Source organism: Myotis davidii, unplaced genomic scaffold (genome assembly GCF_000327345.1).
Source record: "Myotis davidii unplaced genomic scaffold, ASM32734v1 scaffold341, whole genome shotgun sequence".
Taxonomy (NCBI): Eukaryota; Metazoa; Chordata; class Mammalia; order Chiroptera; family Vespertilionidae; genus Myotis; species Myotis davidii.
In genome coordinates this window covers 251736-266252 of record NW_006291021.1, presented here as the reverse complement: position 1 = coordinate 266252, position 14517 = coordinate 251736, and the positions used below count along the sequence as shown (strand labels likewise).

General features: G+C 49.3%; 1 protein-coding gene across 1 annotated transcript; it reads left to right on the top strand.

Annotated features, from left to right (window-relative positions):
- The first annotated feature begins 4480 nt into the window (after positions 1–4480).
- Positions 4481–10403, top strand: CLPP (caseinolytic mitochondrial matrix peptidase proteolytic subunit). The gene is made up of 6 exons (XM_006764226.2): positions 4481–4717; positions 4803–4874; positions 5412–5508; positions 6948–7135; positions 8138–8243; positions 10050–10403. The coding sequence occupies exons 1-6, from the start codon at positions 4532–4534 to the stop codon at positions 10220–10222; spliced, it is 822 nt and encodes a 273-aa protein (XP_006764289.1). The 5' UTR covers positions 4481–4531; the 3' UTR covers positions 10223–10403.
- The last annotated feature ends 4114 nt before the right edge of the window (positions 10404–14517 follow it).

The following is a 14517-nucleotide window of genomic DNA, read 5'->3' as shown; positions in this document are numbered from 1 at the left end:
GCTGTGAAAAGAGGGAATCAAGCATGATTCCATCTTTTTTAGGATGAGCAGGTGAGAGGATGAAGGAGGGATGCACAGGCTGGGGGATAAGAGCAGTAATTCATTCCAAACATGTTCATTTTGAGTTGCCTAATTAGACACCTATGGGTAGATGTGAGGGAGGGAGGTCTGGAGTTTAGAGAGATATCTGGGTAAGGAGAGAGAAATCTGGGAGCCATGCAGCACACAGGTATGTATGTATGTATGTATGTATGTATGTATTTTAATTGATTTCAGAGAGGAAGGGAGAGGGAGAAAGAGATAGAAACACCAATGATGAGAAAGAATCACTAATGGGCTGCCTCCTGCAGGATCAGGAATCAAGTCCCCAACCAGGGCATGTGCCCTGACCGAGAATCGAACTGTGACCTCCTAATTCATAGGTCAACGCTCAACCACAAGCCACTGTGGCGGTGGCACACAGGTATTTAAAGCCAGCGGACCAGATGAGATTACCAAGGGGGTGTGGGTAAAGATCAGGGACTGATCAGGCCTCTCCAAGGCAGAGGGGTCCCTTTAAAAGATAACTTTTGTGTTTTTGTGTCCTCTGACACTATATGAGATGTATTTCTTGTTTTCCATTCTTGCTAACTTCCACGATTCATTATCTAGGTGGCAGCTCTAGTGACCTTTCACACAATGTAAACTCTTTTACTGCCTCCGCTGAATCCTCCAGTGGCTCTCAGGTGCCTACAGTAACACCCAAGCCCTTTCCCACGGCTCACCGCACACAGCCCTTACACTACCGCGCCTCCTCATGCCACCTCCCTCTCACCTCTGCCACCTCCTCCCGCCCTATACTCCAGCCACTGCACTCCTGTCCTCAAGGACAGCGAGCCTATTCCTGCTTCTGGAGCTCCGTACTTTACTCCTCCCTCTGCCCGGTGCACCCTCCCCTGATCTGTATGTGGTTTGGTCCCTTACTCCATTCAGTTCTTGCTCAAATGTCCTTTATCAAGGTGGGCTTTCTGAACTATGGTAAGTTAAACAACCTTCCCCGTCATTGACTTCCATGACGCTGCTGTGATGTCCCCAGCACTATCTGAAGCTCACACTGGTTTTTAGGGTCTCTTTGTAAGGGCTGGGACCCTGCCTGTCTTGCCTGACACCACATCCCTAGCGGCTAGAAGAGGTGCTTTTGCGGGGTGGTGACGGGGACAACAAACAGGTTGAGGCTAATGTGGGTAGACAGGAAGGCCTGTCAGACCAGGACAAAGAGGCAAGAGGGGTGAAGAGGAGGGCACTGAGGCCTGGCTTTACTGCTCTGGACCTTGGGCACCTGCCTTTTTGTTTCCACTTCAAGTCACTACCCACTTTCTAAGTCAGTGACTTTCAACTTGGAGCAATCCTGCCCTCTGTGGGTACACTTAGCGAAGTCTGAGGCACTTTTGGTTGTTATGATGGGGGAAGGAATGCTACTGGCATCTAGTTGGTGGCAGACAGGGAGGACGCTCAACAGCCTATAATATACACGGGACAGCCTCCTCCCACCCAACAAGGAATTATCCAACCCAGAATGTTATTAGTGCCAAGGTTGAGAAACCCTAATATAAATGACATGGAATAAAGTAGGATAAAATAGAAGCATCAGAAGACATTGCTCAAAAAAAAAAAAAGACATTGCTCAAAGTAAGGACAAGTATGATTTCATAAAACTTTTGTGTTGCCGAAACCGGTTTGGCTCAGTGGATAGAGCGTCGGCCTGCGGACTCAAGGGTCCCAGGTTTGATTCCGGTCAAGGGCATGTACCTGGGTTGCGGGCACATCCCCAGTGGGAGATGTGCAGGAGGCAGCTGATTGATGTTTCTCTCTCATCGATGTTTCTAACTCTCTATCTCTCTCCCTTCCTCTCTGTAAAAAATCGGTAAAATATATATAAAAAAAACTTTTGTGTCCTCTGACACTATATGAGATGTGTTTCTCCTTGTGAGTCCTAATCAAAAAGGTTTAATAACAGCCTCCCACGGGCCACAGGGCTGAGTCATACCACTGAGCTTCTGGCCTCACGGAGTTCACTTCTACAGACAATAAAGAAGAAAACAAATAAATTGATGGGATTGTTTTGGACAGCCAATGAAACAAGGCAAACATTCCAGAGAGTGCTTGGGCTAGCAAGGGGGTCAGGGAAGGCTTTTTGTGGAAACTCAGGAGCTAGATTCAGGAAGAAGACACAAGAAAAGGCTAGGTGACTGTTCGGAGCTTGGCATTTTTGAGGAACAAATGTCACCGCTGGAGCAGAACAGGGAAGGAAGGTGGAAGGAGATGAGGTTAGAAGACAGCAGAGTGATAGGGAACCAAGGGGAGGGTTTTAGGCAAGGAAGGGACATGGTTCAATTAGCTCGTATGAGGGTCACTTAGCCTGCTGAATGAAGAAGTATTAGCGGGGCACCCTACAATGGTGAAGGTGGAACACCTATGAGCTGGGTGTGTTGACAAAAGAGGTGAAAAGTAGTTGAACTTTGAATAGACTGAACAGATATCTGGGAGGCAGAGAGAGCAGGGGTTGTGATGAAGTATTGAGGGGAAGGATGCCGGGGTAGTGATAGCTGATGGCCCTTCTCCCTAGCACAGAGTGGGAGCTCAGGCCCTAAGACAGTGGTTCTCAACCTTGGCTGCACATTAGAATCACCTGGGAATCTTTTTAAAATCTTGATTTCTGGGCCTCATCCTCCGGAAATTCTGTTTCTTTGTTTCTAATGTTGTGGCCTCACCCGAAAACAAAGAAACAGAATTTCCAGAGGATGAGTCCCAGAAATCAGGATTTTAAAGATTCCCAGGTGATTCTAATGTGCAGCCAAGGTTGAGAACCACTGCCCTAAGGGAACCAGCTAGGCAGAGCCACACACCTGACTCATAGCAGAAACTGGGACAGCCTGCACTGCCCACCTACCTCTTCAGTCCTCCACACCTAGTGCCTAAATGCCAGCTCCCCTCATGCCCCACCCTTGACCAGTGAGACCTAGGTCTGGGCCTTCTGCCAGGGTTTGACAGTTCAAACTCTTCCACTTCCATGTCCTTCCCTCTGTTTTGCCCCCAAGTCCATAGAGTGACTTTCTTCCCTGCTCTATCTCCCCATCAGATTGGGATCCTCTGAGGGCACGGAGGGTACAAAACCATCCTTATCTAGGGCAGCTAGCATTGAGTTTTAGAGTCCAGCAATATTGCCCACCTAGAACTCCCACCTGAGTCAAAATCCACTTCAAATAGACCCTCATTTGAGAGAACTTTTTGGATCTGAGGGCCTGAAGCACAACCATCCTAGGACCAGGTGCTCACAATCCCCATTTTACAAACGGGAAACTGAAGCACAAGTACAACCAACCAGTAAGTGGTGGAGCCAAGATTTGAACTCGTCATTTCAGTATGCAGGTTCAACAGCAGGTAGCCTTAAATCTGTGTGATAATGATCATCACCATCTTCCAGATGAGAAACTTCACGCATGGAGGGGTTAAGCAATGCATCTAAGATCACACAGTAAGTCCCACAACCTGTGGCTCCTCCCTTGATGCCACACTTGACCATAAATGAATGCCAAGGTCTCCAAAGGAGTCGGCCCCATCAAGCTGAAAGGTCACTGAGGCCAGGGCACAGTGAGGACAATGCTGATATTCCTGCCCGCTCCACCCCTACTCCACCCACGTGATAGAAATCCATCTGCTCATGTTTGGCAGTCCAATTATTATTTTTTAAATTCTCATGAAGATATTTTCTCATTGCTTTGTGCTTTTTTTTATATACAGTGGAAGGGAGGTAGGGAGAGGGGAGAGAGAAACATCCATGAGAGAGACATCGATTGGTTGCCTTCCACACCTGGTCCCAACTGGGGCAGGGTAGGAACCTGCAACTCAGGTATGTGCCCATGACCAAGAATTGAACCCAGGACCCTTTGGTGTACAGCTGATGCTCTAACCAGCCAGGGCTGATTTTTATTTATTTTTTAAAAATATATTTGTACCCCTAACCGGTTTGGCTCAGTGGATAGAGCGTCGGCCTGCGGACTCAAGAGTCCCAGGTTCGATTGTCTATCCACTGAGCCAAACCAGCTAGAGCTTATTTTTATTTTTATTATTGATATGAGAGAGAAGGAAGTGGGGGGCGGGGGGGGGACGCGGATGTGAGAGAGATACATCAATGTGAGAAACACCCATGGTTGCCTCCCCAAAGCACCCCTACCTGGTATGTGTCCTGACTGGGAATGGAACCCGTAACTGAGCCACTAGGGGAGAGCCGAATGTTGTTGCTTTTTTAAATAAGTAATGAACAGCAGGATATTATGACGAATTCGTTGGGAAACAGACTCGAACTGGAGGTTCTGAAACTTCTCCAGCTTGGCCTGGAGTCCACTTCCTCCCAGGGCTCCGCCCCGCCTCTGAACGTGCCCACCCAACTTCCGGGGAGTGGGCGGCCCAGAGAGCTAGCGCTGTGTGCGCAAAGCACCCTGGGAGTTGTAGTTCCGCCATCGGACGGAAGCCGGGAGGCACGAGCGGCGGGATGTGGAGCGGAATGCTGGTGGGGGGGACCCGGGTGGCGGCAGGAAGGTACCCCGCGTTGTGGCCTCGCCTCGCCGCCCTCTTCCCCACACAGCGGATGCCCGAGACGGGTCTGGCCCTGCAGCGGAACTTGCACACGACGGCGGCCCGGGCTATCCCGCTCATTCCCATCGTGGTGGAGCAGACGGTATAGCGGCCGGCGGAGAACAGGCCTGGGGACTTGGGCTGGGGCCACGGCCGCCCTGACCCTCGCCTCCGTCTTTCTCCTCCAGGGTCGCGGCGAGCGTGCCTATGACATCTACTCGCGGCTGCTGAGGGAGCGCATCGTGTGTGTCATGGGTCCGGTGAGCACCCAGCACGCTGATCCTCCCTTGCTCCTGCTCGGATCCTAGGCGCCCCTTATCCTTGAATCCCCTTGGCTCCCTGACCTCTCCCACTTGAATTTCCTCCCTGGGCTCCGCTCTAGTCACAACCTGCCACCCTCTTCCTCGTACATAAGCCTTCTGGCTACCCCGCCCCCACGTACTCCCCACCATTCCCTCCTGACCCCTTCTTCAAACCCTCTCCTCCCTGATTTCTGAACTCCCTCCCTCAGCTATGATCCCGTCCCCGTTCCTGGACTCCGGTCCCCCAACCCTTCTGACCCCTTCCCTTCCTGTGCTCTGAGCCCACTGACTCTGCCCTTCCTGTGCCCCAAACCCCCTGGGTCCCAACCACCAGATACATACCCTCCTGAATCCTGAATTCTTTCCGACCCATCTCACTTGGGCCCTGACAGTCATCCTGATTCCCGGACTCATCCCCAGCCGCCAAAACTTGCCTCCCTTAGCCCTCTCCCCACCCCACCCCCACCTGGGGACACCTGTCTTCCCCACTTGCAGATTGATGACAATGTGGCCAGCCTGGTTATCGCGCAACTGCTGTTCCTGCAGTCTGAGAGCAACAAGAAGCCCATCCACATGTACATCAACAGCCCTGGTGAGCGCGGAGACGGGGGAGGAACCCCTAAGTTCGAGGGGGCACTGCTTGGATGCCCTAGGTGACTCAGGAGACTCTGACACCCCCCACACCCCCCTTTTCCCAACCCCATCAGGGATGTTCTCACTCTGGAGAAAGTAGGGATTCAGAATTAACTTCAGAATCCCAAAAGTGTCTTGAACCCTCCAAACACTGCTCCTTGCTTTTAAGTCTAGGTTCACAAACCTTCAGCTGAATTTTCCTCTTTGATCACAGACATAACTTTTTTTTTATAGTTGAGTTGGTATTCAATGTTATTTTATATTTATTTCAGGTGTACAGCATAGTGGTCAAACAATTATGTAATTTATAAAACGACCCCTCTGATAATTCCAGCACCCATCTGGCACCATGCATGCCTATTACAATTTTATTGATTATATTCCTTATGATGAACTTTAATCCCTATGACTATTTTGTGACTGCCAATTCCCCCCTCTCTGGCAACCATGAGTCTGTTCTCTGTATCTATGAGGTGTTTTTTTTTCTGTTTTGCTTGTTTGTTTATTTTGTTCTTTAGATTCCTCATATATGTGGAATCATATGGTATTTGCCCTTTTCACACACATAACATTTTACCAACCTGACTTAGTTGTCAACATTTTAAAACTGGTAGATTCCACCACCGCCGCCACCACCCTCTCCCCTCAAAAAAGGAATAACCAATCTTGATTGAGCGTTTACTATGCCAAGCACTTTTTAAGCACTTTATGTGCATTTAACGTATTTGATCCTTATGGCAACCTCGCCTGAAAGGTACTATTTAGTTACTGAGGAGACACTGTGGCCCCGAGAGGCTAGGTAACTTGCCCAGGCCACAAGGATGATAGATTGCCCAGCCAGGGGTTATACCCAGGCAGGCTGCCTCCAGAGCTTCACCCTCAGCCACATCTCCGAATGTCTAGTTATCTCTTGAAAATTTGGCAGATCTGGTCACTCTGGGCCCACATGCACATGTGGCAACAGGTCACTCTCATTCTGTTCCCACCTGGCCTGTGTCACCTGTTCCTGTCACCTCCCTCCCCCCTGAGGTATTTGCAGACCCTGCTTTAAAGGGCTGCATCTAGCCCTAGCCCAGTGGCTCGGTTGGAGCATTGCCCCATGCACTAGAAGGCTGCGTGTTCGATTCCTGGTCAGGGCATATACCTAGGTTGTAGGTTCAATCTCTGGTTGTGGCATATATGAGAGGCAGCCAATCCATATTTTTCTCACATCAGTGTTTCTCTCTCCCCCTCTCTCTTGCTCTCTTCCTTCCTCTCTCTCTAAAATATCAACCTTTAGGAGAGGATTTTTTTTAAATGACTGCATTTACACCAACTCTCCCTAAGACCAGGGCCTAATATAGGGAAAGGATGGTGGGAGGAGCTGGCACAGCCCCTAACTTGCGCTCACACCCATAGGTGGCCTGGTGACCTCAGGCCTGGCCATCTACGACACGATGCAGTACATCCTGAACCCCATCTGCACGTGGTGTGTTGGCCAGGCCGCCAGCATGGGCTCCCTGCTTCTCACCGCGGGCACCCCAGGAATGCGCCACTCGCTCCCCAATTCACGCATCATGATCCACCAGCCCTCTGGGGGCGCCCGGGTGAGTGCCAGGCCCTGCAAGCTGCTTCAGAGATGGGGGACAGGGGTCTAGACAGGAGGACTGACTGGGTGAAACTCCTGTGGGGATGTCAGTGTTTGAAAATGTAGGGTTTATTATTATTCAGCTGCAGTGAGGTCAACAGAAGCCAACTGCTGTTGGAAAGAGTCTGTCTCACAGTCTCCAAAAGGAAGGGGCATGCCAGGCTATGGCGGGGACACAGGGCACGTGCCAGGGTTGGTCAGGAGGCAAAGGGAGCAGGAAGAAAACGTGACAAGAGCCTTTATTGTCGTGTCTGTGGGGAAAACTGGGGGCAAGGCAAGATAAACAGCCTTAAGTTTGGCTAGTCGGAGTAACTGTAACAAGCTCCGAGGTATAACAGCTCTCCCTGGTTGTATGGCAACTGGCCTTGGGGTGATCGGGACAGAAACAGTGGCTCAGAATCCAGGAGGTGGGGGGAGTATGGCCTCTGAATCGTCTGAAGCACCTTTCGTGTGCTTTTAGGTGAGCTGCTTGCTATCTCTAGGAATTAGCCAGCCCTGGCAGAGGGACCATTCCTCTAGGTCAGTGGTCAGCAAACTGCAGCTCGCGAGCCACATGCGGCTCTTTGGCCCCTTGAGTGTGGCTCTTCCTAAGCCTTAGGAGTACCCTAATTAAGTTAATAACAATGTACCTACCTATATAGTTTAAGTTAAAAAATTTGGCTCTCAAAAGAAATTTCAATTGTCGTTCTGTTGATACTTGGCTCTGTTGACTAATGAGTTTGCCGACCACAGCTCTAGGTCGATGAGCTCCAGATACAGAAAATAAGATAATATATTTAATCCAGGAAGCCTTCCTGATGGTGGCGAGGATGAAGCAGGGTGTAGAGGGACTTAAAGCCCTGAACCACCTGCCTGACCACTGGCAGCCCAAAGTCCAAAGGGGGCTCCCGGGTCCCCATCTCCAGCCTTCCCATGAGCGTGCTGACACTGGTTCCAACCTTCTTCTTGGGACGTCCCCCAGGGCCAAGCCACAGACATCGCCATTCAGGCAGAGGAGATCATAAAACTCAAGAAGCAGCTCTACACCATCTATGCCAAGCACACCAAACAGAGCCTACAGGTGATTGGTGAGTGCCCTGCCCCAGGCAGACCCCCACTGCTCCCCGTCCTTTATTTGAACCAACACAGGTGTAAGTGTCAGGCCTTGCGCTGAGCCAGGCCCCTCAACCTTGGCACTACTGACACTCGGGGTCAATCATTCTCTGTGGTGGGGACTGTCCTGTGCACTGCAGGGTACTGAGCAGCACCCCTGGCTGCCACCCTGGCTGCCAGGAACACCCTCTAATTATGACAAACAAAACTATCTCCAGATATTGCCCAGTGTCCCCTGAGAGACAGAATCACCTCCATTTGAGAACCTCTTTTCTAAGCACTTAAAAAAAATTTACAAAACCCTCAAAAATTTCATTGAAATGGGTCAAAAGGTTTGAGCAGGGCCTTCCACAAAGAATATTCCAAGTGGCCAAAAAGCATAAGAAAAGATGCTCACGCCTGGCTCTGCTGGCTCAGTGGGTTGAGCATCATCCCATGGACCAAGAAGTCCCACATTCAGTTCCCAGTCAGGGCACATGCCCAGGGGTTGCAGGCTCGATCCCCAGTAGGGGGCATGCAGGAGGCAGCCAATCAATGATTCTCTCCTCATCATTGATGTTTCCATATTTCTCCCCATCTCCTGTTGAGTGATGCTGTTTAATCATGACATAAGTTATGAGGGAAAAGAAATTAAGGCCACAACGAGATACCATTTCAATCCACCAGAATAGCTCAAATATAAAATACGGACAACATCAAATGCTGACAAGAATGTGGAACAACTGGAACGCTTATCCTGCAGGCCGGAGTGAAAATGGTAGAGCCACTGCGGCTCTGACCTGCAGCTCCCTAACTCCAGCTGTTTGGCACTACTGGCGAAGGCTAACCATGCGAAAAGATGCTGGGGTTCCCCCCTCTGCATAGAGGGGAGAACTGAGTGTTTCTGTCCAAAGATGCAGACAGGAATGCTGCTGGCAGTCCGGTTCATACAGGCCCCAGACAGGGAAACGCTCGGATGCCCGCAGCAGGAGAATGTGCACTGGTGGAGGTTTATTCACAGAGGAGAATACTGTACAGCAGTGAGAGATGGGCCACAATGACATGGCAGCCTGGATGAATCTCAGAAACTAATGCTGAGTGGGAAAAAGAGTAAACACTGCGATTCCACATATTTAAAGAACAAAAACAGACATAACTGTTAGGCCACTGTTAAGATGGCGGTTACTCTTGGGCAGGAGGACATGGTGACAGGAAGTGGGCTTAAGCAGGGTTTTAGGGGGTCTAGTGTTGCTCCTTTTTTTTTTTTTAATCTTCACCTGAGGAGATACATATTTAAATTGATTTGAGAGAGAGAGGAAGGGGGAGAGAGAGAGAAATATTAATGTGAGAGAGAAACATCGATCAATTGTCTCCCATATGCACTCTGATTGGGGATCAAAACCACAACCTAGGTAAGTGCTCTGACTGGGAATCGAACCCATAATCTTGGTGTACGGGATGACGTTCCAACCAGCTGAACCACCCGGCCAGGCCAATGTCCCATCTCTTGATCTGGGTGCTGGCCGTGTGGGTATGTTCAGTCTGAAATTTATCACATTATCCACTTAGGATTCATGCCCCTTCCCAGATTATCACCCATTACTAACAAGTAAAAAAAGGTGAAATAGGTATTTTAGCAATGGGGAAACAAGCACAGAGTGGGAAAGACACGTGCCCTGACGGGGAACTGGCGACCTTTTGGTGCATGGGACGATGCTCAACCAACTGAGCCACACCAGCGAGGGCTCCAGGTCTCTGCTTTTAACCACACATGTCCTGCCTCCCGCTTCCCCCTCCCCCAGAGTCGGCCATGGAGAGAGACCGCTACATGAGCCCCATGGAGGCCCAGGAGTTTGGCATCTTAGACAAGGTTCTGGTGCACCCACCTCAGGATGGAGAGGACGAGCCTGAGCTAGTGCAGAAGGAGCCTGTGGCAGCAGCGACAGCAGCAGAACCTGCCCCAGTGAGCACCTGAGTGGACCTCACCCTTGGGAAGAAAGTTGAAGGGCCAGAAGCTACAGCTGCTGCACTGTCGGCTCCTTGCTGCTGAGCCTGGAGGAGCCCCTTGAGGACCTTTGGACTTGGGTGTACCCCTAGTGGCGGGTATCCTGGCTGAGACACTGTGATTTTAAATTAAATCTTTGTAGTCTTTGCTCCCCTTCTGTGGCTCCTTCCTTCCCCTCTTCACCACCATGCAAGTGTCTATGCTTCCTAGGGCCCTTCTGCTTTGGCCCTAACCCTGAGGCTCTAATCTTCGGCTCCTGAACTTCAACAACCTGGACTGAGCAGATACACCATTCCACGCACTGTTCTAGAGGGCGCAACAAATCGTGAAGGAAACACAGAAATCCCTGTCCTCAAAGAACTTATTCTTGTGGGGGCAGACAGTTTAAGATCAGGAAAAGCAGTATGCAGGGTGTGGTGTGTGTGTGTGTGACAGTTTTGGATGGGGTGGCCAACAAAGGCCTTGAAAGAAGGTGACACTTGAGCAAAGATCTGAAGGAGGTGAGGGAGGGAGCCATGTTGCTATCTTGGGACCTTGGGACAGAGCAGTCCAGGCAGAGGGTATAGTGAGTGCAAAAGCCCTGAGGCAGGACTGTGCCTGGCACCTGGGAGGAACCACAAGACTAAAGATTAGAGCAGAAAGGGAAGAAGTACAGATTTCAAAAGGCCTGGTAGATCTTAGCAATGAGGGAGATAAATTGCGGAGGGTTTTGAGAGGAACAAAAAGAAGCATGACTGTGGCCCCCATGGAGATGTGGGAAGAGAGCAGGAAGCTCAGAAACGTGGAGGCCGGTTAGGAGACTTGGGATCATCCAGGTGAAGGCTGAAGGCCCAACCAGGTGGTGAGAAGAGGTCAGATTCCAGCCAGGTTTTAAAGGCAGGGCTGACAGGTGGAATGTGAGATTTGAGGAAGAAAGTAATCTTCAGAAACTCCAAGGAATTGACCCAAAGCAGCTAGAAAGATGGAGAGTTGCTAACTGAGATGGGAAGGCTGGTGGGAGGAGCAGGTTTGAGGGCCACAATCGGAAGCTGCTTTTGGTCATGTTATATCTGATACTGGATGAGCCTCAGACATCCCAGGGGATGGGTAAGTCTGGGTCAGGGTTGGAAATAAAAATATAGGAGACATCAGCTTGTTGAATTCGTGGTCAGGCTGAGAACTGGCAGCTGGATTTGGCTCAGTGAAAGGCACTAAGTGGCTGTAAGCACTTTCAGTGCTGTGGGGTCTCAGCATGGGCTGGAAAATACTGGAGCCAGACAAGTCTTTCAAGGAATTTTGCTGTGAAGGAGAGCAGAGAACAAGGGACTGGAGCTGGAAGGAGAATTGGGGTGAATTTTATGTTTTTAAAATTCAGAGGACTTTTAATTTGGCTATCGTTATTGGTTACATTTGGCGAAACTCTTCATTCTGGACAATTTTAAATATATACAAAAATAGAAAATACAGGATAATGAGGCCTCATGCACCCATCACACCAATTCAAGGCCAACCTTTTTAAAAAAATATGTTTCTATTGATTTTTGAAAGTGAGAGGAAGGGAGAAAGATAGAAACACCAAGGAGAGAGAAACTGATCAATCAGCTGCCTCTGGGATCAAGCCCAAAACCCAGGCATGGGAAATCCTCTGGGAATCCAACCAGTGACCTCTTGGTGATTGGGGCGATGTTCAATCCATTGGGCTACACTGGCCGGGCTCACAGCCAACTTTGATTCGTCCATCCCTGTCCCCCACTTCCCTGGACTACTTGGAAGCAAATCCCAGTTTTCATTACATCTATAAATATTTCAGTATGTATATCTACAAGGATAAGGAATCTCCCAAAAGGCAAACAAATACCACTTTTAAACCTAAAAAAATTACAATAGCCTTTCAGCCAGAACCACCATCTTCCAGTAATTCGCCAAAATGACTAGCACAAAGGGAAAAAGGAGAGGCACCACTATATGTTCTCCAGGCCTTTTAGGACACATGGAGTTGTTCCTTTGGCTACATACATGCGAATCTACAAGAAAGGTGATATTGTGGACATCAAAGGAATGGGCACTGTTCAAAAAGGAATGCCCCAGCCCTAGCTGGTTTGGCTCAGTGGATAGAACGTCATCCTGCGGACTGAAGGGTCCCTGGTTCAATTCCAGCCAAGGGTACATGCCTGAGTTGTGGGCTCAATCCCCAGTAAGGGGCGTGCAGGAGGCAGCCAATCAATGATTCTCTCTCATCATTGATGTTTCTATCTCCCTCTCCCGTCCTCTCTAAAATCAATAAATTATATTTAAAAAAACAAAACAAACCAAAAACAAACAAACAAAAAAGGAATGCCCACAAGTGTTACCAGGGCAAAACTGGAAGAGTCTAGGGCAGTGGTTCTCAACCTTCCTAATGCCGCGACCCTTTAATACAGTTTCTCATGTTGTGCTGACCCCCAATTTCATTGTTACAAATTGAACATAATTAAAGCATAGTGATTAATCACAAAAACAATATGTAATTATATATGTTTTCCAATGGTTTTAGGCGACCCCTGAGAAAGGGTCATTCGAGCCCCAAAGGGGTCGCGACCCACAGGTTGAGAACTGCTGGTCTACAGTGTCACCCAGCATGCAGTGGGCATTATTGTGAACAAGCAAGTTAAGGGCAAGATTCTTGCCAACAGAGTTAATGTATGTGTTGAGCATATTAAGCATCTAAGAGCCAAGATAGCTTCCTGAAACGTGTGAAGGAAAATGATCAGAAAAAGAAGGAAGCCAAAGAGAAAGGTACCTGGGTTCAACTGAAGCGTCAGCCTGCTCCACCCGGAGAAGCACACTTTGTGAGAACCAATGAAAGGAGCCGGAGCTGCTGGAACCCATTCCCTATGAACTGATGGCATAAGTGGGAAAAAATATAAAAGACTTCCGTGCTGACAAAAATGTTTCTCTTAATTGACTGGGAGTGTGTCGTCCCTTCTCCCTCAAAGAATAAAGAAAACTTTATGTCCTTAAAGAAAAAGAAAAACATTTACAATATTTACAAATATCCAACCAGTGTCCAAATTTCAATACTTACAAAAAATTAAAATACTTACAAATATCCAACCAATGTCCAAATTTCCTCAGTCTCAATTTTTCGAGCTTCTTGCAACTAGTTGATAGATCTCTAAGTCTCTTATAATTGCAGGTTTCCCCTTAGTCTCTCTCTCAATCTCTCCCTCTTTTTCTTCTTTTTCCTTGAGATTCATTTGTTGGAGAAACAGGTTGTTTTGTCTTGTAGACTTTCAGTTGGGATTTTGATGACTGGGTCAGGAAAGGTGGTGACACCTATCCTAGGTATTTTCTATAATTTTGTGTATAAACCTAGAGAAATCAAACTGAATTCAGGTTCCCCTTTTGGCAAGTGACCTCTTAGCTTGGGGGGGGGGGGGCGCTTCCATCAGGAGGCACATAAAGTCCAGTTGTCCCTCTTTTCCTGACCTTAGGGGCTGACGAGAATCCTTGCCTAGATCCACTATATATCACTATATATTATTCCAATAAGGGCTGCAAAATGGTAATATGCCAATTCTACCAGGAAGTGAAGGGTCTTTTGTTTTCATTGTGTATAAGGTGCAAACCAGCCTGTTTGTATGGGAACGGGTGATTCCTGGTTTTCTGCAAACTTGGTCCCATAATCGTGACTTGCGGTCACTCCATGACCCCTGTGCCCCTGACCCCTTCCTCTCAGTCGAATTGTTCTCTACCCTTCCAGTGGTTCTCAACCTTCTGGCCCTTTAAATACAGTTCCTCATGTTGTGACCCAACCATAAAATTTTCGTTGCTACTTCATAACTGTAATGTTGCTACTGTTATGAGTCGTAATGTAAATATGTGATATGCGGGATGGTCTTAGGCGACCCCTGTGAAAGGGTCGTTCGACCGCCAAAGGGGTCGCGACCCACAGGTTGAGAACCGCTGCACCTCTAGTCCTGGCCAACTCCAGAGCCACGGCTTTGGCCCAAATTCTGTGGCCCCTAACCACGCCAGGCCAGGTCCCGCTTTGGCCACTGGAGACGGACCTGCGGGACACCCAATAGTTTAAGCTACTGAGGGAGGCGCCCAATAGCGCGGGAGCGGAGGCGGGCCCTGGGAGGAGTGATAGCTTAAGGAGGAGAGCCAAGCAGCAACCAGCAGACTCTTCTCCGAGGGGCGGGACGCCGAGGAAAGCCAATCGCGGGAGGCACTCGGCGCAGCCGCACCCCAAGGCTCTGGGGCGGGGGTGTCACCCTGACCGGGCCGGTCCCGCTCCGGGCTCC

Excerpts from the sequence above, each read along its gene's own strand:
- CLPP (XM_006764226.2), top strand. The coding sequence starts at position 4,532 with ATGTGGAGCGGAATGCTGGTGGGGGGGACCCGGGTGGCGGCAGGAAGG. Across the intron at positions 4,875-5,411 it reads TCGTGTGTGTCATGGGTCCG|ATTGATGACAATGTGGCCAG; the intron begins GTGAGCACCCAG and ends CCCCACTTGCAG. Across the intron at positions 7,136-8,137 it reads AGCCCTCTGGGGGCGCCCGG|GGCCAAGCCACAGACATCGC; the intron begins GTGAGTGCCAGG and ends GACGTCCCCCAG.